The 20,916-nt window shown below is 35.8% G+C and overlaps 1 protein-coding gene across 1 annotated transcript in view; it reads left to right on the plus strand.

The window, feature by feature from the left end:
- LOC128549363 (gamma-aminobutyric acid type B receptor subunit 1-like) overlaps positions 1-12,013 on the plus strand; it is a 57,992-nt gene extending 45,979 nt beyond the window's left edge. The window contains exons 4-9 of the mRNA XM_053525985.1: positions 1,819-1,926; positions 5,932-5,997; positions 9,755-9,952; positions 10,296-10,404; positions 10,814-10,938; positions 11,987-12,013. Of these exons, the coding sequence (XP_053381960.1) occupies positions 1,819-1,926; positions 5,932-5,997; positions 9,755-9,952; positions 10,296-10,404; positions 10,814-10,938; positions 11,987-12,013 (633 nt within the window). The remainder of the gene's footprint in view (positions 1-1,818; positions 1,927-5,931; positions 5,998-9,754; positions 9,953-10,295; positions 10,405-10,813; positions 10,939-11,986) is intronic.
- The last annotated feature ends 8,903 nt before the right edge of the window (positions 12,014-20,916 follow it).

Here is a 20,916-nt window from a genome sequence, read left to right on the forward strand (position 1 = left end):
ATAATATTATCTTGTTTACAAATGGAAAGGAAATACAATGTAAATATAAGAAATGAAACTATTTATAGCTCACCTGAGCACGAATTCCTCAAGGTGAGCTTTTGTGATCGCCCTGTGTCCGTCGTCCGTCCTCGTCTGTCCGTCCGTCCGTCAACAATTTGACTGTTAACACTCTAGAGGTCACAATTTTGACCTGATGTTAATGAAACTTGGTCAGAATGTTACCCTCAATAAAAATCTTGGTCGAATTTGTCATCTGAGGGGTGAAAAACTAGGTCACCAGGTTAAATCAAAGGAAAAGCTTGTTAGCATTCTAGAGGTCACAATTTTGGTTCAATCTTAATGAAACTTGGTCAGAATGTTACCCTTAATAAAATCTTGGATGAGTTTGATATTTGGTTATCTGGGTCAAAAACTAGGTCACCAGGTCAGATCAAAGGAAAAGCTTGTTAACACTCTAGAGGTCACATTTATGACCATATCTTAATGAAACTTGGTTAGAATGTTAATCTTAATGATTTATAGGTCAAGTTTTAATCTGGGTCAAGTGGGGTCAAAAACTAGGTCACCAGGTCAAATCAAAAGAAAAGCTTGTTTACATTCTAGAGGTCACAACTTTGGTTCAGTCTATGAAACTTGGTCAGAATGTTACCCTTAATAAAATCTTAGACGACTTTGATATTGGGTCATCTGGGGTCAAAAACTAGGTCACCAGGTCAGATCAAAGGAAAAGCTTGTTAATACTCTAGAGGTCCCATTTATGACCATATCTTAATGAAACTTGGTTAGAATGTTAATCTTGATGATTTATAGGTCAAGTTCAAATCTGAGTCAAGTGGGGTCAAAAACTAGGTCACCAGGTCAAATCAAAGGAAAAGCATGTTAACACTCTAGAGGTCACAATTTTGGCCCAATCTGAATGAAACTTGGTCAGAATGTTACCCTCGATAATCTTGGACGAGTTCGATATTGGGTTATCTGGGGTCAAAAACTAGGTCACCAGGTCAAATCAAAGGAAAAGCTTGTTAACACTGTAGTGGCCACATTTATGATCATATCTTAATGAAACTTGGTCACAATGTTAATCTTGATGATTTATGGGTCAAATTCAAATCTGGGTCAGGTGGGGTCAAAAACTAGGTCACTAGGTCAAATCAAAGGAAAAACTTGTTAACAGTCTGGAGGCCACATTTATGACTGTATCTTCGTGAAACTTAATCAGTATGTTGACCTTGTTGATCTTTAGGTCAAGTTTGAATCTGGGTCATGTGGGGTCAAAAAATAGGTCACCGGGTCAAATCAAAGGAAAAGCTAGTTAACACTTTAGAGGCTACATTTATGATTATATATTAATGAAACTTGGTAAGAATGTTGATCATGGTGATCTTTAGGTCAGTAGGTCAGGTGAGCGATACAGGGCCTAAATGGTCCTCTTGTTTTCGGTGTTCATGCGAAATGAACGACAGAATATGATCGGCAAATCAAACATGAATCGCTAACGCGATTCATGGATTAGCCGATCCTATTCTGTCGTTCACTTCGCATGAACACCAAAACAAATCATTTCATTTCTTAAATAACTTTGGAGGGTCATGTACTTCAAACCTGGGTAAAAATTGTACTTTAAGGGACAGAGATAAATGAACTTGAGATTGTAGCAGCTAAAACATTAACTTACACGAAAAATAATAAATTGCTACTATTTAACTTATTTGAATTTACCGTGGTAACAAGGTATACTACCTCCTTAAGTAACCTTATATAAAGAAAGTGTCATGTATTTCACCAGATTATTTCAGACTAAATATTATATTTCAGCAAATTGATCATTTTCATGGACTTCTGAGAGAAAACAACATGACACTGGTCACGTCTGCCGTTATATCTGACACCAGTAATATCAGAGATGTTTTGAAAAGATACAAGGTAAACATTAGAGAGGTTCCGATTTCACGCATTACAAGATTTAGATTACAACTAAGATTTTCTTCCTCATTTCAATAAGCGTCTGAGATGTCCAGAGTCAGAACGCTGCAAGCTTTACACAACATATAGCTTTACACGTTCAATTATACTTGTAAAAGCAAACTTATACGTTTGAAACGTGTAAAGTTATCGTGCAATTCTAGTTTACACTTATACATATGAGTATAATATTTTATAATTAAATCTGCATTCATAGTCATTTCCTTTGGTCGAAACATAGTCACGTGATAGATGATAAGATTCATATTGACTCGTAGGCTGAACAAATACACGTAATTAACCTCTAGAAATGGCGTCATAACATTTTGATATCACAACAAGATGACGTCGCACACACCTTAGTACTAGTTAAAGGACTAGCCGCTGCAGATATTTGGATTTTTCTCAAATAACCTACGAGTTGTTGCATGTAAGGATAAAACAATGGTTGCCTTTTAGGTTAGGTCAACACTGCATTCTTATTAAATGGCAATGGTAGGCCTGAAGTGGTTACTGCACGACTGAACCTATATTGCACGAGGGCGTAGCTTTAGTGCCAATATAGATTTAAGACTGTTAACAACCATGTAAGGAGAGACATTGTCATGAAATGAGTTGTTTATTATATAAAAAACACAATAACGATTACTTGATTGTTTAAGTCAGTTAACGAATTGCTTATCGGGACGACACAAAGTAAAATGGTATCAAAAATGACGTCACTCATCTATGGCGCGCAAATAACCGGTTAAAACGCCAATTTCCAGTTATAAAGCCTACGTTACAGGATTTTGTCCTATGCAATTTTGTTATTTTTATAGTAAGGTATGTAATCAGTGGACATGAGAGGATTGAAATCGGTTATTTCACGAAAGGTACACGACGTTACATTTCAGGTAATAAAAATCTTAACAATAACCTTTTTTATGTCTATGCAATGCCATAACATTTGCCCCCATCACCTTAAACTAGTTCTCAAAACGTCCCAACCCCTCCTATAAAATCGTAAAACGGGCTGCGATCTGGCAAGTATCAATATGCCTCCAAAAGAAAGTGGAGCCAAACAGAGATGGGGTGTTAGAGCAATAAAAATAGCTCCTGCACAACGGAAGCCGATACAGAGCCTCCTGAGCCAGCCCTTAAATGTAAAAGTCGAGAGGATGAGCGTTGTTATTTGTCCGCTGCACCTCTGACGACTCTGTCTCAAAGTCCGAGGATGAAGGAGGAGAGAGTCAGAAACCAAAGAAGAAAAAGAAACAAAGACATATACTCATCTTCCGGCTAAACTTTGTACTGCAGACGGGATCGACGTTGAAGGAACTATGAACTAACGTAATAAACGTACTAAAATCGAGCGGAGCGTACTGAGAACCCACCGCAAAATCTTAGAACTTTTTAGAAACGTTTTGCAAACTTAGTATTTTATTTTGATCGTATTGAATAACGACGCACTAAGGATGTAATGCGGCGGTCGAGTTAAGTCTGTCTGTAACGGGTTGAACGAGCTACAAACGGATCCGGTCGGTGTGCACAAGTACTGAAATTGTCGCCCGACTGCATAACGTCAATCAAAGTCTCTAGTACGATCGAAGTACGGCAGTTAGGTTCTTACTATGTCCATAACAATGCCATGACATTTGCCCCCATCACCTTAAACTAGTTCTCAAAACGTCCCAACCCGTCCTATAAAATCGTAAAACGGGCTGCGATCTGGCTAGAACGTTTGTACTTTGGCAGGATAATATCTGTAATGCGATCGTAGTTCGTTCATAAACAGTTCTTGATACGTCCATCGCGTCTTTATCGAGTCTGAAGTCCGTTTATAGTAAGTTTAGTTTGGGAAAAAAATCCCGTTCACCTCGTGTGGACACCGTTTGTAAGGAGTCCAAGCCCGTCTGCAGTCAGATTAAAGCAGTTCATAACTAGTCCTATTTCGTTCCGAGTATTTCGAAATACGTTCCAACTAGTTTTTAACTCGTTCTGATTTCTGATTACGTCCTCATTTCGTCCCTAGTACGTTCAGAACGTAAATTGCGATCACGTTCTGGTCCGACGGCTATCAAAAGCCATTGTCTCTTCAGCCTCTCAAGATAAAAAAAATAAATTCACAGCAATTGGCAAGTATCAAAAGAAAGTGGAGCCAAACAGAGACGGGGTGTTAGAGCAATAAAATTAGCTCCTGCACAACGGAAGCCGATACAGAGCCTCCTGAGTCATCCCTTAAATGTAAAAGTCGAGAGGATGAGCGTTGTTATTTGTCCCCTGCTCCTTCTGACGACTCTGTCTCAAAGTCCGAGGATGAAGGAGGACAGAGTCAGAAACCAAAGAAGAAAAAGAAACAAAGACATACACTCTTCTTCCGGCTAAACCTTGTACTGCAGACGGGATCGACGTTGTAGGAACTGTGAACAAACGTAATAAACGTACTAAAAACAAGCGGAGCGTACTGAGAACCCACCGCAAAATCTTAGAACTGTTTAAAAACGTTTTGCAAACTTAGTATTTTATTTTGATCGTATTGAGACGGAATAACGACGCACCAAGGATGTAATGCGGTCGAGTTAAGTCTGTCTGTAACGGGTTGAACGAGCTACAAACGGATCCGGTCGGTGTGCACAAGTACTGAAATTGTCGCCCGACTGCATAACGTCGATCAAAGTCTCTAGTACGATCGAAGTACGGCAGTTCAGTTCTAAATACGTCCATTTCGTTTTAAGTCCGGCTAACTGCAGGAAGGGATGATCGGGAGAAAATTTTGAGCACGCTCAAAGTTCTGGAGCACCATTCCCGTTTTAACCCGTCCGAGCCAGCCCATAAAGTTCTTAGACAGACAGTAGAACGTCGCTACTACGTCTGTTCCGCCGGCACACAGTCTGAGCCCGTTTAGAACGTCTTGAAAGAAAACGAGATTGGTGTGAATGGGTAAATTTCCATCGCGAACCTCAGGCCCGTTTTGATAATGTGATAACGTATCAAGCAATACGGTCCAGCATGTGTTATTATTTTTAGATACTCATGTAATAAATTGTCCTATCGACCTCTCTAAAGGACAAATATTGTATAACAGAGATTTACTGCACGCAGGTGTACATGTGCACGTATGAAATCGCAACCCCTCTGCTATTAGAATCCACGCAATATCTCGTGAGCACCAAAAGAGATGTTGTCGAATCTACTGTTTTATCTCTGATAACTGCAATTCTAGAACATTTTAAAAAAGAATTAAGGTAATGACTCTGATATTGTTAAGATGAAAAACCAATAATTACCGCGTTAATCAACGGCATCAGATATCGAGGAATATCACGGTATGTAACACACGCTATTCTGAATAAATGGAGAACTTTTAAGTCCCGCAAGGCTTTTAATTTATGTTTTTGACATTATACAACTACATGTATTACCTTTCGACGAGATCTGTACTAGATTCTATAGAACCTATGAGGATTTTTCAATTTGGGAAATGTGATACTGACTGAAGGACGTAACCCGGGGTTGATATCCAGCAACTGTAATAAATGACAACGGAGATTAAACCATGGCAGCTAGTCAAAACGTATAGTACAGTGTAAGCTTGACTAGGTGAATGTGGACCTGATAGATCCTAGTATATCCAGGGACCTTCGATGCTCTGTGCTAGTTTTGTGACTTCAAAACAATGTCAGCCCGCCCGCTTAATTCAATAGGGAGAGCGCAGATCTACGGATCTCGAGGTCGTTAGTTCGAGCCCTGGGCGAGGTGTATGTTCTCCTTGACGATTTGATAAAAGACATTGCGTCTGGAATCATTCGTCCTCCACCTCTGATTCATGTGGGGAAGTTGGCAGTTACTTGCGGAGAACAGGTTTGTACTGGTTCAGAATCCAGGAACACTGGTTAGGTTAACTGCCCATCGTCACAAAACCGAAATACTGTTGAAAATCTTGTGATGTTTTATATCATATTAAAATTTTGTTCTATGTTGCAGCAATTTGGTGTTCGGATAATCATGGGAGCATTCCGAGGAAAGGTAGCACCAAAAATATTTTGTGAGGTAAGAGTTTTACAAATTAAATCAGTAGTCTTAGAGATGTGGCATCTAATTTCAGCTTTTGTTGCATGGAATGCGTTATGTTTCACTTGTTAGAACAGCCAGTTGCTGCATAAATATATTGATATCGTCGTTTATGACATGACTACTCATGTAATCGCCGGTCAATTGTGCTTTTGAACGGTTTATAGTTCACCAAACTGGAACACTAAATAAATATGACAATTTATTTCTGATGTAAAATAACAAAAAAACCCTCATTGAACGGCTTGCTAGTCAATAATCAAAACTACTGCCGTCGGGCAATTGTAAGCAATAAGTTTTTATATTGACCGGCAAGCCATTTAATACGAATACGAATATTATGTTTAATAAGTGTATAATATAAGGGGACACCTTTGCTCTCAGCCATTATCATCAAATAATTTCATAAATAGAGTCCAATTCTTCAGCATTCTACACCTGCCAAAACTGGTCACGTATTGACATTTTTTTAAACTATCGGCATAAAATAAAAGACCGGCATTGTTTCACATATTCCATACGCAAACCACTGCTGCTGTCCACACTTAGAGACATGATGTCTTGTAACGTCATTTGGGGTATGTTTTTTTTTTCATATTTGCTACCTACATTGAAACTAAAATATTGCTGCAACACGAACTAACCGAAATCAATTGCCGTGGGTCCACAAAGAACAGCAACGTTTAAATTCAGCTTAATTTCTTTAAATCAATAAAACAAGAGGGCCAAGATGGCCCTAGGTCGCTCTCCTGAGAAACACACCATAATACACAATAACATTGTAAACATGTTTGACCTAGTGGTTTCATAGAAAAAAATATTCTGACCAATTATCATTAAAATTGGAGCAAAAACAAGTATTTTCTTTGATTTGACCTAGTTTTTAAACCCAGATGACCCATATTTTAACATGACCTAGATTTCATCAAGGCTATCATTCTGACCAAATTTCATGAAGATTTATTGAAAAATACAGCCTCTATCGCATACACAAAGTTTTTCTTTGATTTGACCTAGTGACCTAGGTTTTAAACCCAGATGACCCATATTCGAACCTGACCTAGATTTTATCAAGGTTATCACTTTGACAAAATTTCATGAAGATCAGTTGAAAAATACAGCCTCTATCACATACACAAGGTTTTCCTTTGATTTAACCTAGTGACCTACTTTTTGATTACAGATGACCCATATTCAAATTCTACCTAGATTTCATCAAGGTAATCATTCTGACTTACTTTCAGGAAGATCAATTGAAAAAAAGCCTCTATCGCATACACAAGGTTTTCCTTTGATTTGGCCTAGTGACCTTCTTTTTGACCCCAGATGACCCATATTCGAATTTGATCATTCTGACCAAATTTCATGAAGATCAGTTGGAAAATACAGCCTCTATTGCATACACAAGGTTTTTCTTTGATTTGACCTAGTGACCTAATGTTTGACCCCAGATGACCCATATTCGAATTTGATCATTCTGACCAAATTTCATGAAGATCAGTTGGAAAATACAGCCTCTATTGCATACACAAGGTTTTTCTTTGATTTGACCTAGTGAGCTAATTTTTGACCAAAGATGACCCATATTCGAACTTGGTCTAGATTTCATCAAGGCAATCATTCTGGCTTAATTTCATGAAGATCAATTGAAATATATAGCCTCTATCGCATACACGAGGTTTTTCTTTGATTTGACCTAATGACATAATTTTTGACCCAGATGACCCATATTCGAACTTGACCTAGATCAGAAAAACTCACCTGAGCATTGCTCAGGTGAGTTAAAAATATGCGAACATACCATTAAATGTTCGTGAATTTACTGCTAAGTTCTAAGCAGTGTTACAACGGCATAGCCTTTAAAGTTGTTTATAGTTGTATAATATTAATAATAATAATAATAATAAACAGACATATTTATGACTGTTGTTTATTACACATTCTAATATGCTTTTCTCTGTTAAAACACTCATAATTCGTAGCAACACCGTGTTTTAACACTATTTATACACCCGGGCTGTCATACGTCGTACAAATAATTAAACTCGGGCTGCGCCCTCGTGAAATTATTGAGCCCGACGTAAAACCGCCCATCGTGCATAAATAGTGTTAAAGCACTCTTTTGTTATAAATTATTTCTTAAATTAAATGGGTTAGGGATCAAAACTGAAATAAGCAGTTTTAGAATGTTATTTTCAAGACTTGTGTATTGTGAATGTATTTCAAGTTCTTTAAACAGCATCGACTGGATGCAACGTCGAATGATGACGTAATCTAGAATAGCATTACAATCTTCTATAATGTCTACTGCAAGTATATTTTAGTAGCATGATTTTATTTCTTGACCTCTGCCAAAACTAGGTCCAGTTTGTGCTCGATTGGATCAATGTCCGGTGAGCAAGCGGGCCATTGAATCATGTTGACGTAATTTTGAGGTAATTTTGTGTCAGCCAACGAGTATTTGATTTAATGCATCAGCCAACCGGGATGCTGATGCAGAACGGGATCACCACTACCCGTAGACCGTTGTTAATATGGCACCGGACATTTAAGTTTCAAAGATTGACAAACAGATCTGTTTCCGAACCTCGATTATCTGACCAACTGTAACAATACCGTCAACCAAATCAATCACGCTGCAATATGTAGTTACCATCGAAACGCAAAAAAAGCGCATCGTACAATCAGTAACGCTTAGATTCCGGCGGGTCTTGCCGCTAAATAATATCCCAAGTCGAACGTAAATGATGTTGAGCCAAGAACCGCCGAAGGTTACTATTATGATTATTAATTGTCTGACCCACGTAGGACCGCATAGACCTTGTTGGGTTTGCGTTCGCGCTAAAACGGGTAAGAACGGTTTGTCCAAATATACCATACTGAATGATTGTTCTTGTACTTGTTTTAAACATGTTAAGTAGATGCGTTAACGTTATGTATCGGTCTTGCCGTGCCGCCGCTACAATTGTCCTGCCGGAATCAACTCTACATCGGTGAAAAAATATGTCAATAAATATAACAGTTTAGCTGACTTGAATCGTCACTGACACTTAAGCCCGGTGCTGAAAGCACTAAAGAATGAACCCTGTGATTTTCTCGAATCCGAAGGATCTTGTGTACGAGTCGAATTCTCGGTGAACTGTGTCATAACTCAGTAAATCGGTCACTGACAAACAAAACATATAGAACAGGTCCACGCACGCCATTTGTCTAATTTTAGCCCTGTAATTTTACAAACTACTCTATTTTCCGTCTACATTTTTTTTTACCTATATATATCATTTAATTGACATTTCTCGTAATGTCTTTAGAATAACATTTCTACCTCCTAAGGCACTCAGGAAAGCAGACAGCATGAGATAAAGTAATTTGTAGTTATGTATCGTTCGTTTGATCTTGCCGCCTCTTTCTGCCTGCGATAATTTAAACACAAGATTAATTCACTCCAACTGTATTGTAACCCAGATCGACAAAGCAATATATTTTTACAATTTGTTATATGTCATCTTCTCGAAGAAGGCTGAATTCATCAGCCACTTACGTCACCAGTCTCTGGCTAAAACGACTTATTCCCGGTTGCCTCTGATAAACATGCACGAGTTCTGAGCCTGTCCGAAATTAGTCTATTCTATCTTAAAGATGAAGTTTAACTTTTCTTTAAGTGGTATGTTTGGTCATATTATATTGGTCTATATTTACAGTGAGCAGTTTGTATTTTACAATACAATTTGAACAGGTATACCATCAAGACATGTATGGGGACAGTTATGTTTGGATATTGTCTGGACCTGCATTGTTCGATGGTTGGATAGACGTTGCTAATACTACTGAAATGGGCTGCACCAAAGAAGAATTAATTGAAGCAACTCAAGGCCATTTTACACTTGACCACTTACGGGAGAGTATGTCAACCGAACCATGCATATCCGGAAAGGTATTTATACACGAAAATACTTATGACACTAGAGGAGTACTACCTTGCATAAAAAGTTTTTGCACTTTGAAATTTGGCTTTGCAATATGTTTTCAGTCAGTAAGAATTAAATAGAGTTATGGCCTTTTGCATTCACCGAAAATTACCTCATACTTTTTTCTTATAATACCCGTTTAAATAGCCGACATGACCAGACTACAGACACAAATAAAATGCTTACGTATCTAGGCAACAAACTTGCCACACATCTAGCAGTTATTTGTACACCACTTCAACAGTAGTTATCATGTAGAGGCTATTAAATCCTATTGAAATATTTATAGTTTAGCATTTTTAACTGTAGACGCCAAAAGAAGTAATGAACGAGTTGAGAGGTTTTGTCAGTGAAACCCGTTACACCTTGTCAACCTTTTCAAGCTGGATCTACGATACACCATGGGCACTTGCTATAGGTATATTTGTCTATTGTCTGAACCTTATCTTATTCATGAAGATTAATGTTTTAGCCAGGTTCTCGAGCAGGTACCGCAATATCTCTGCCTGTGTTTATTTCATAAAATAAGAATAAAGTATTATGATTTGATGTTCGGAAAACTTAATACTCTGTCAAGCTGTATAATATTGTATCTTCATTCTTTGTTCAGTGAAAACTGCTATATCTTGTGCTAAAATTTCTGTAACTCAGATAAGTAGTCAGAGGACTTGGTCTGACATTTATTTTCAATGCGTCGGTGAGCGAGATGTCTTATTTGTTCGGAATAGACATACTATCTTTTGTTTGACTACAGTATAAAGACGTTCTTCTATAAGTTGGCATGTCTTTTACATTCCTCTTCAGTCAATTGTCTTTTTAATTAATAGGTTTAAACAATAGCATAAAGTATTTGGGAGAATCTGGATTGCAGCTTCACAACTATAACTACAGCTCTGAATATCTCGATGCCATTGTTAAAGGGATGAGAGAAGTCCGCTATATGGGTGTTTCGGTAATACACAGTGATTTTTAAGTTTTAAACGTTAACTAAATATTTTTATTTATTGATGGTATGTTTATTTCTATCAGTCCTTTTGACTGATAAGCATGTAACTTAAGAGTATCACTGAACCTGGTGATAATCCTGCATATGTTTGTAAATACTAACGAAAACAAATAAATGATAAGCTTACATTGTAATGTCTTGGGTCAGATTGTGGAGTGTGTATATATAGGTTTTACGTTCATGGTTGAAAATTTGGTATCTTTAACCTTACTTGTTCATATTGTATGATTTAGTGGTCTCTGACCATGTTTTGATAGAGTTCCTTCCCTTTGACCAAATATTTCTGTTTTTATCCATTAGAGTTACCTTACTTAGAATAATTCCCGCTATAGGTGGCGTTTTCAGTTATTTTGCACAGAAGGCTTGTTGAAATCATGGAAAGGGGTTGCAAAGTTTTGTGCTCGTTGTTTTAAATTAAGTTTTAAGGTCCTTATTGGAATAAATTATGGTTAGTATCATTTGCATTTGTTTTGCAATTGCATGGTCTATACTTGCAGTAAATTATTATGTATTTGACTTTGTAAAACATGCATTTGCTTTACTTTAGAAATCTGGAATTTTGAGTAAGAATTGCTAAAGTTCAAGATAGCAGCATTATTCTTTAATTAACTGTAACTTTCATGACTGTCACAGAGCATTCATATCTTTTACACTGTTTCACCATTGTTTGCAGTAACCTGGGTATTATGTGGTAACCGCTGCTTGGCTGTTTTTCTAAGTAACCAGCACCAGTCAGAGAGAATGAGTGAAAGTGTAGACATGACGTTCATTCCATAAATGGTAAGTTTCATGTATAATGTGTATTATTTACTTTGTATTGTGTTCCGTATTGTATTGTTCTATTTTCTGTTTATATGTTCTATTTATAGTGCAATTTATTAATGGCCACTAGATCCATTGATTAAAGCATGTAATAAGATGTTTAAATGAATATGCTATATTGTGTTTATTATTATACATGTATATTTATGAGGCTTACGTATATGTATTTCAGGACGTGATTATCATTCTACACGTTTAACTTTGATTCTACGATGTACGTTATGGCCTCTTAAGTGTTCTACAATGTATTAGCTTAGCAAGTATTATTAAAGGAACTGTGAACCTACCCTCGGTTTAGTCGTTTCTACAAAACAAATCTTTATAGACAGTTTATAAACAAATAAACAATAATGCCAAAAAGGTTTGTCAGAAATGCCCAAGATACATTTGGCGCCCAACTACAGATACAGTTTCAGTAATATCATCAATACTTGCTAGTTAATTCACATTTCAACTGGAAATACGTCGAGGCAAGTTCAAGATGTCAACTTCAACATCTGGAAAAAATTTTGGCCAAGTGGATATTACAGAAACAATCGTATTTTCTTAAGTCGAGAGGGAGAGTTCATCAACAAAAAGTCGTTTTCATCCAAATGAACGGGATAATACAGAAACAGCCGTATTTTCTTAAGTCGTGGGGGAGAGTTCATCAACATAAAGACGTTTTCATTAAAATAAACTGGGTTTTTTCATTTTAGACGTGTACATGGAATTGGTTCCATGCAATTGTGAGCCAGGACTCGTGCAGGACTTCTGCAGTATATAGAATTTTATCTGTGAAATTTTTAACAATTAGTACCACTACTGAGTAATGTAGTTAATTAAAAGTCTAAAGAGTATTTCTTCCTACATTAACCGTAGATTCAAGGACTGAATATCTGTAGTGCAGTGACTACAAATCTGGAGTGTTTCAGTAACAGTAACTTCATAAATAAACTTGTGTTGAATAACTTCATTAAAACAAGTTGGAATAGACAGTATATACAGAGACAATGACATTATATCGTGAGTGGTCTAGTGGTCAGTATTATATAAAGGTTCCACAGTTCAACAGATATGTGAGTATGAAAAGCTTGTAGTATGAAAGATACTTTCACAAATTAATTGCATGATAAATATCTTGCTTAACTTTTGGTAAAGGGACTTCTTACACTAATTACATCATATCATACTTCTCATAAAACCTCAATTCTAACCATTTTCATAATCATATATGCTGCTATTTTGAATATTTCATGTCCGTTAAATATTAGTTGCCATGGTTTAGATACCGTCAAATACATTTTTTTCAGTTGTGTTTTGATTTGAACTGTTGATTAATACACAAATTGACCTCATTTTTCATCTGTTGAATACATTTGGAGGTTCTACCAAGTTCATTGTGTTCAGATTCTGTCAAATTTATACAGTTTTCAGCAATGTTTTGAATTGATTTGGTGATCAATACACAATTTGACTCCAGAATAGATTTGAAGTTGTTCTACCAGGTTCATTCAGTACAAGCAATTTTGATTGGTTACAGTTATCAGGTGTCTCAATTTGATTGGTTGACCTTTATTGAAATCATTGATTGACCTTGAGAACAGCTGACATGTGACTATACTATTTTTACATATTTGGAAATTGTAGTAAAACCTACACAGGTAGTTTATAAATAGTAACAACATATTAGATTAGTAAATATTGGAGAAATACCCAGGAGCAATATTGATTTTCCTACAAGGTAAGTATAGTATATGGTATTGGATAAAGAATAAAGAAGTGATAGTATTATTATATTGTGGTGTGTTTGTTTATTGATTTAATCATTTGCAGGTCTGATATAAATGTGGTAGATTTAAATGTGTATTTAAATAGATATTGGTTGAAATATACATTGTCAATTGTCAGGTCATTACACAGATATTTTCAAGGTTACATTGAGTGAAGGTCAACATATATTTTAAGAACAGAGTTACTTAACTAACAGTGTTAGACATTTAATCTTTATTTAAGTCATAATTGACTTAATTGAAATTAAATTATACATAAAATAATACTACAATTGAACTTTGTCAATTTTAACTTTAAATTACCAGTATTAATTCATTACTGTACTTAGGCAATTGAACTTCGGTGTTCATTTTGAATTTTTTGAAATAATTTATTTGATTTTGAATTAGGATTTTTGAATCTTAACTTGTATTCGTGGGGTACATTTATGTTTGATTTATTGATATGAGGTATTTAGTGAGGACTTAGATACCGTGAACACATTAGTGAAAAGTGACATTGTGTGAAGAGATTTAGTGAAGAATTATATACAGTGAAGACATTTGTGAAAAGTGACATTATGTGAAGAGATAAGTGAAGTATATAGTAAATACTTAAATATATTAGATGTAGTGAAGACATTTGTGAATAGTGAACTTGTGTGAATAAATAGTGAAGACTATTTAAATAATTTTGTTCAAGAACATTAGCGAAGTCTTGCGTGAAGATTATTTAAGTGAATTTGTGTGAAACGATAGGTGAAGTAAATAAATAAGTTAGAAAAAACTTGTGTGAAGTTTAGTGAAAAGGTGTGAAGAATTTAGTGAAGACTTGAAATAATTAAAATAAATTCTTGTGTAGTGGTACTATGGTACTGTACATTATTTAACATTGATTTTAAGAGCATAAATTGTTCTATACTTATTGGTTGCTATGGAAACATTGTGCAATTAAACATTTATTGAGAGGGTGGAGTACATAGCCCAGACCAGTTCAAATAAATCTTTATGAATTGTCAATAGCCTTTTGTTGTGACAACTATTTGAACAAATACTTTGTTTGTGAAAGGTGTGCACTTTGCAACATTGTATGCAATAGATAACTTAGTATTGCAGTTGAATTAGTGCAATAGTGAAGTAACTTTTGAGAAAAGTTAATTCAATTAAGATTATATAATTATATAAAGGATTGACCTTGACTAGTTGGTGTATTGACACACAGTGCAATAGTGTCACATGTGTAATAACATGATGTTCACTTAAATTTTTTATAGTAAAGTCATTATAGTATTTTAGACTTTAGACTGTTGTGTGAAAAGGGATTTATATAGAGCTATTGCTCAAGTGACCTATATACCTGACTATAATTAGTACATAGTTGATGGAGGAGTGTTAAGATAGTAATTTGTACTTGAATCATTAAATAACCTACCGATATAAATGGTTATATTATAGTGACAGGTACACAAAGTTGGTCTATATTTATTTATTAAAGAGACTATACTATACATTAAAGAGGCTATACAGGAGTATTTAAACCCTGAATATAGTGTAGAAAAGAGTTTGTATTTCACTTTTGTGATCTTATACCAGTGACCTGATAGTTAAACTCATTAGTGCCAATTAAAAACATAAGTGGCATATATATTTATACACTTAGTGATCTAGGTGTGAAAAAGGGTTGGTGCAAAGGTTTATAAAAAATTTTTACAACATATATTTAACAGATTTTTATTAAATGTGTTTGTGTTTGTATTAGTCTAGTTGTATTAGTACATTAGTAAACTTACCATCATACCTTTAGTGAAGTAGAATTGAAAACATATATTTTAATAATGGGAACAAAGGAAGACGGTACTTCTGAAATAAAGGAAGAAGCTGGTGCTACAGGTATATCTGGCATATCTGAGGAAGATGAAAAGTTATTGAAAGCCTTTCATAGCTTACATGTCAAACCAACAATAGAAACACCAGAGGATTTGATAAGTTTTATGAAGAAATATGGTACTTTAAAGTCAAAAACATTGGGGACTGAGGTAGATATAAAGACTACCACTGAAACTAGTACAACAGAGCCGACACATGAGATGGGAGCTACAGGTGGAGCCACAGCCAGTGGGCATGACACTATATTAAAACCGCATCTTACCATTTTCCAAAGATTTCTACTTTTGGGGAGATAGTGGTAAAGGAGATGTTACTTGGGAATTTTTTTAAATTTGAAGTGGAGGCATTGTTGGCGGATGGCGTTTTTACACAAGAACAAATATTGCATGGGATAAGAAGGTCAGTGAAAGGCGAAGTAGCTGAAATTATTAGAAGGCTAGGAATAGATGCGACAGTACACCAGATTTTGGACAAACTAGACAGCACATACGGAAACATTGAAACAACTGAATCTATTATGAGAAAATTTTATAACTGTACACAACAACAACAAGAGTCGGTCACCAGTTTTGCATCCAGATTAGAAAATTATTTTGACAAAGCAGTGTTACTAAAAGGAATAAATAAAACAGATAGCAATATTTTAAAAGGAGTTTTGTATCAAGGTTTAAGGAAGGAGATTAAACATCAGGCTGCTTACAAATATGAAACCATTCTTGATTATGACAGATTTAAGATAGAAATTAGAAAGATAGAGGCAGATACGAAGGATGAAGGTGATGAAAAGAAGAAACCATGCAAACCTGCAGTGATACAACCAGAAAAGAATGATATGACCGAGGTCAAAGATTTATTGAAAAAATTAAATGAAAGAGTACATAAATTAGAAGAACAGAAGAACAACAATGAAGAAACTTTTTTAGAAAGGGGTGCACAGTACAGACCTTATAACAGTCGAGGAACAAGGTGGAATGGAAGCAATAGAGGATTTACAAGATACAACAACAATAACAGTGAGTTCATTGTTACCTTGTCAAATATCACCACATCTACGGTTACAATTTCACCAAGATCCATACTTGCGGAATTACAGCCCGCGAATCTTACAGAAGATGTAATCAAAAGACATGAAGAAATTGATTTGGACAGAAAGAGAGAACAAGTAGTAAATGAACTTAATTTAGATGAGGACAACATTTTAGATACAGAACAGAAACAACAGTTAAAACAACTGCTTTTAAAACATAAGGACATATTTTCTACAGGTGACACAGACATTGGGCAATGTGACAAAGTAAAACACAGAATAGACTTAACAGATGAAATACCCTTTAAGATGAGACATAGAAGGATACATCCAAATATGGTAGAAGAAGTAAGGCAACACTTAGAGCAATTACTGTCATGTGATATAATCAGGCCATCAAAGTCACCGTATGCTTCACCGGTTGTTCTTGTACGAAAGAAAAACGGCAAACTTCGAATGTGCATCGATTATAGAATTCTTAATTCAAAAACGGTACGAGACTCTTACGCCTTACCAAGAATCGAGGAAGTATTTGATTGTTTAAACGGTGCCCAATATTTTAGCACCATAGACATGAAATCTGGATACCATCAGATGGAGATAGAAGAAGAACATAAACCAAGGACAGGATTTACAGTAGGAGCGTTGGGTTTCTGGGAATTTAATAAACTCCCATTTGGTCTTACGAACGCACCAGCTAGCTATCAGCGCTTAATGGAAGAATGTCTCGGAGAACTAAACATGAACATATGTGTTATATACTTGGATGATTTGATAATATCAGCAAAACCTTTGAAGAACACTTAGAAAACATCGACAAGGTATTTACTAGATTAAAAGAATTCAACCTTAAGTTGGCAGCAGAAAAATGTTCCTTTTTTCAAAAAAGGTATCATTCCTAGGACATGTTGTAAGCAGTGAAGGAATTGAAACTGACCCATCTAAGATTGAACGAATACGTAACTGGCCTACACCTTTAAACGCAGATCAACTTCGAAGCTTTCTTGCTTTTGCAGGATACTACAGACGTTTTATAAAGGATTTTAGCAAAATCACTAGGCCGTTAAATGACCTGCTACCACCCAACAACTTCCAAAAGAGGCCCAAAGAAGAATCAAAAGGAATGGAAATGGACACAAGAAGAACAGGATGTTTTCGACAAGCTGAAGGTTATCTTGTCATCCCCGCCTATATTAGCATACCCGAATTTTGATCTTCCTTTCGAACTTCACACGGACGCTAGCACCAAAGCATTGGAGCAGTACTTTATCAAGAACAGAATGGTCACAGGCGTGTTATTTCTTATGCAAGTCGTTCACTTAGTAAATCTGAACAGAATTACTCCGCATTCAAATTGGAGTTTCTTGCACTTAAATGGGCTGTTACTGAAAAATTTTCAGACTATCTCATGAACAGTCATTTTTCAGTTTTAACTGATAACAACCCATTGACATACATATTAACTTCTGCTAAATTGGATGCGACTGGGCAACGATGGGTTTCCGCATTGGGAAACTTTTCGTTTGACATCACTTACCGAAGTGGTCGAAATAATATTGATGCTGATGCACTCAGTCGCTATCCACATGACAGATTAATCAATGAATTAGAAACAACAAAGATTGATAAAAGCACAGTTAATGCCATATGTCATACCATATCACCGCCTGTCATTGAAATTTTACCAACATTTAGCATAAACATACTAGATGCAACAGAAGATCCTGGACAGCCCCTCGCACAGATAGAGATGAGAGAAATAAGGAGGGCACAAAGACAAGATAGACTAATAGATAGATGGAGAATAGCAACAATCGATCAAGCAATGCCTGTACAGGACTTTAGTAAAGAAGATAACATCATGAAAAGACAATTCAAGAATTTCATAATGAAGAGAGGGATTTTATTTAGAAAACTACATGAAAATCAGGAAATAATAGAACAACTGATACTTCCAAAATGTTACAGAGATCAAGTATTAAGAGGTCTGCATAACGACGTTTGGTCATCCAGGTAAGGAAAGGACAATGAGATTGTTACGAGAAAGATTTTATTGGCCAGGGATGTCAGTTGACGTAGACCAATGGATTTCCAAATGTGACAGGTGCTTGAGGAGAAAAAGCTCAGTACATAGTAGAGCTCCACTCATAAATGTAAACACGACTTACCCTCTTGAGTTAGTCTGTTTAGATTTCTTGACACTTGAACCAGCCAAAGGAGGCATAGCAAATGTCTTAGTAATCACAGACCATTTCACTAAATTTGCCATGGCTGTGCCCACAAAAAATCAAACTGCTAAGACAACTGCTGAGACTTTCTACAACAATTTTATTGTTCATTATTGGTTCACCAACAAGACTTCACTCAGATCAAGGAGCAAATTTTGAAAGCGAAATCATCAAGGAGTTATGTAAACTTACTAATATTCAGAAGAGTCATACTTCAATTTATCATCCGCAAGGCAATTCAGGACCAGAAAGATTCAATAGAACATTATTGGACATGCTAGGAACTCTTGAAAATTCACAGAAGGCAGACTGGAAGAAATATGTGAATCATCTTGTCTATTGCTATAACTGTACTCCTCATGAATCTACACGAGTTGCACCATTTGAAATCATGTTTGGTCGAAAACCCCGACTTCCTATAGATACACTTTTTGAACAAGCAAATGATAGTCTTGTAAACAAAGGTACAAAAGAATACATTATGGATCTCAAGGAAAAAATGTTAAAAACTAGGAGAATCGTGATGAGTATGTGTCAAAAGCAAAGAAGAAACAAAAGAAATATTATGACACTAAGGCAAAAGCTGCAAGAATAGAAGTTGGTGATAAGGTCTTGGTTAAAGTGTTATCATTTGAGGGTAAACACAAGATTGCTGACAAATTTGAAGAAGATGTGTACTCCGTAATTGAACAAGTAAAAGACAACATTCCAGTCTACAAGGTTAAGTCTGATGTATCTGGTAGAGTGAAAACCTTGCACAGAAACCATTTATACCTGTTACAACATCAGGATAATATAAATGGGGAAAATCAAGAAGTATATGTTGTGGAAAAGGAGGATGCATCCAATGTGAAAGAAGAGAATGGTATTGATAGATGTGACGTCACGGAAATTGAAGAAGAGTCTGAGTCTGATGATGACACAGGTGATCTTGTAGTATTCACAAGATCAGGGGACGCCCATAATCCTGTAGTAGTCAAGGACAAAGTTCTAAGGAAAGAACAGAAAATAAGAAGGTGAGTATTGATATGCCAATTGATTTAATTTCAGATAAGGATACTAGGCCTAAGGATGATGGAAAGAAGAAGGAAGTTAAATCACCTGAAGGTGCAGAGGTTTCAGAAACAAAAAAAACATTGATCGTCAGAACAGATGATACAGGAACAGATGAAACAGAAGAATTAGTGAGTGTCAATATAGATGAAACAGAGGAAGTGACTGTCCCAGAATCAGAAGATACAGATACAGAAGACACTGAAACAACAACAAATAGAGAAACAGAAAATACCAAGACACAAGGCAGTGATGTAGATGATGAAGAGAGACAGGAGAAAGACATCCAAACACAAACAACTCCTATTGCAGCAGAACAAAGGGAAACACCACCTAAAGAGTCGCCTAGACCTCAACCTAAACCAAGACGTGTAGCAAGAGACAGAAAGCTTCCTAAACATTTGGAGGACTACCAGTTATATAGTGTTGTACCTAGACCACAGGATCCAAGATTTCAAGCCCTGAGACAGGTAATGGAGTCAGGAGTATTGGACACATTAGATAGTGAAATGGCCAGGAGATTAGTCAACAGTATTTTTCAGTAAAGTGTATTATTGCTGTAACACTTTTGTTGACATTGTAAATATTTGCTTATTCTGATAATGTCACTCATGTATGAATTTTATTATTATTTTTATCAGATTGCTATATACAATTGTTTTTAACAAATATTGAACATTAAGCCTAAAAGGAACGATATTAATGCTTTGTAATTGTTATTGTGAGGACACAATTTCAAAGTAAGGGGAGACAATCAACAATGATTAGGTAAGGACACGTAAGTTACGCATTGAAACAAGGTAGAAGTATATCTTATATGTAGATATGTAGTGGATATGTTATTCAAATGTAGAAGTTGAATATATCTCGTATGTAGATATTTTATTGCAGTTAATAGTATGGTAGCTGTAATTTAAAATGCTGACATAAGCATTTTTTGACAACTGACAGATATTGACTGTTTGGTATATGTTGAAAATAGTTTGACTTTATAATGACGGGACGTCATTTCTCAGGCCAGCGAAATATGTAACCGGTTGAAAATTTGGTATCTTTAACCTTACTTGTTCATATTGTATGATTTAGTGGTCTCTGACCATGTTTTGATAGAGTTCCTTCCCTTTGACCAAATATTTCTGTTTTTATCCATTAGAGT

The sequence above is a fragment of the Mercenaria mercenaria genome, chromosome 16 (genome assembly GCF_021730395.1).
Source record: "Mercenaria mercenaria strain notata chromosome 16, MADL_Memer_1, whole genome shotgun sequence".
Lineage (NCBI taxonomy): Eukaryota > Metazoa > Mollusca > Bivalvia > Venerida > Veneridae > Mercenaria > Mercenaria mercenaria.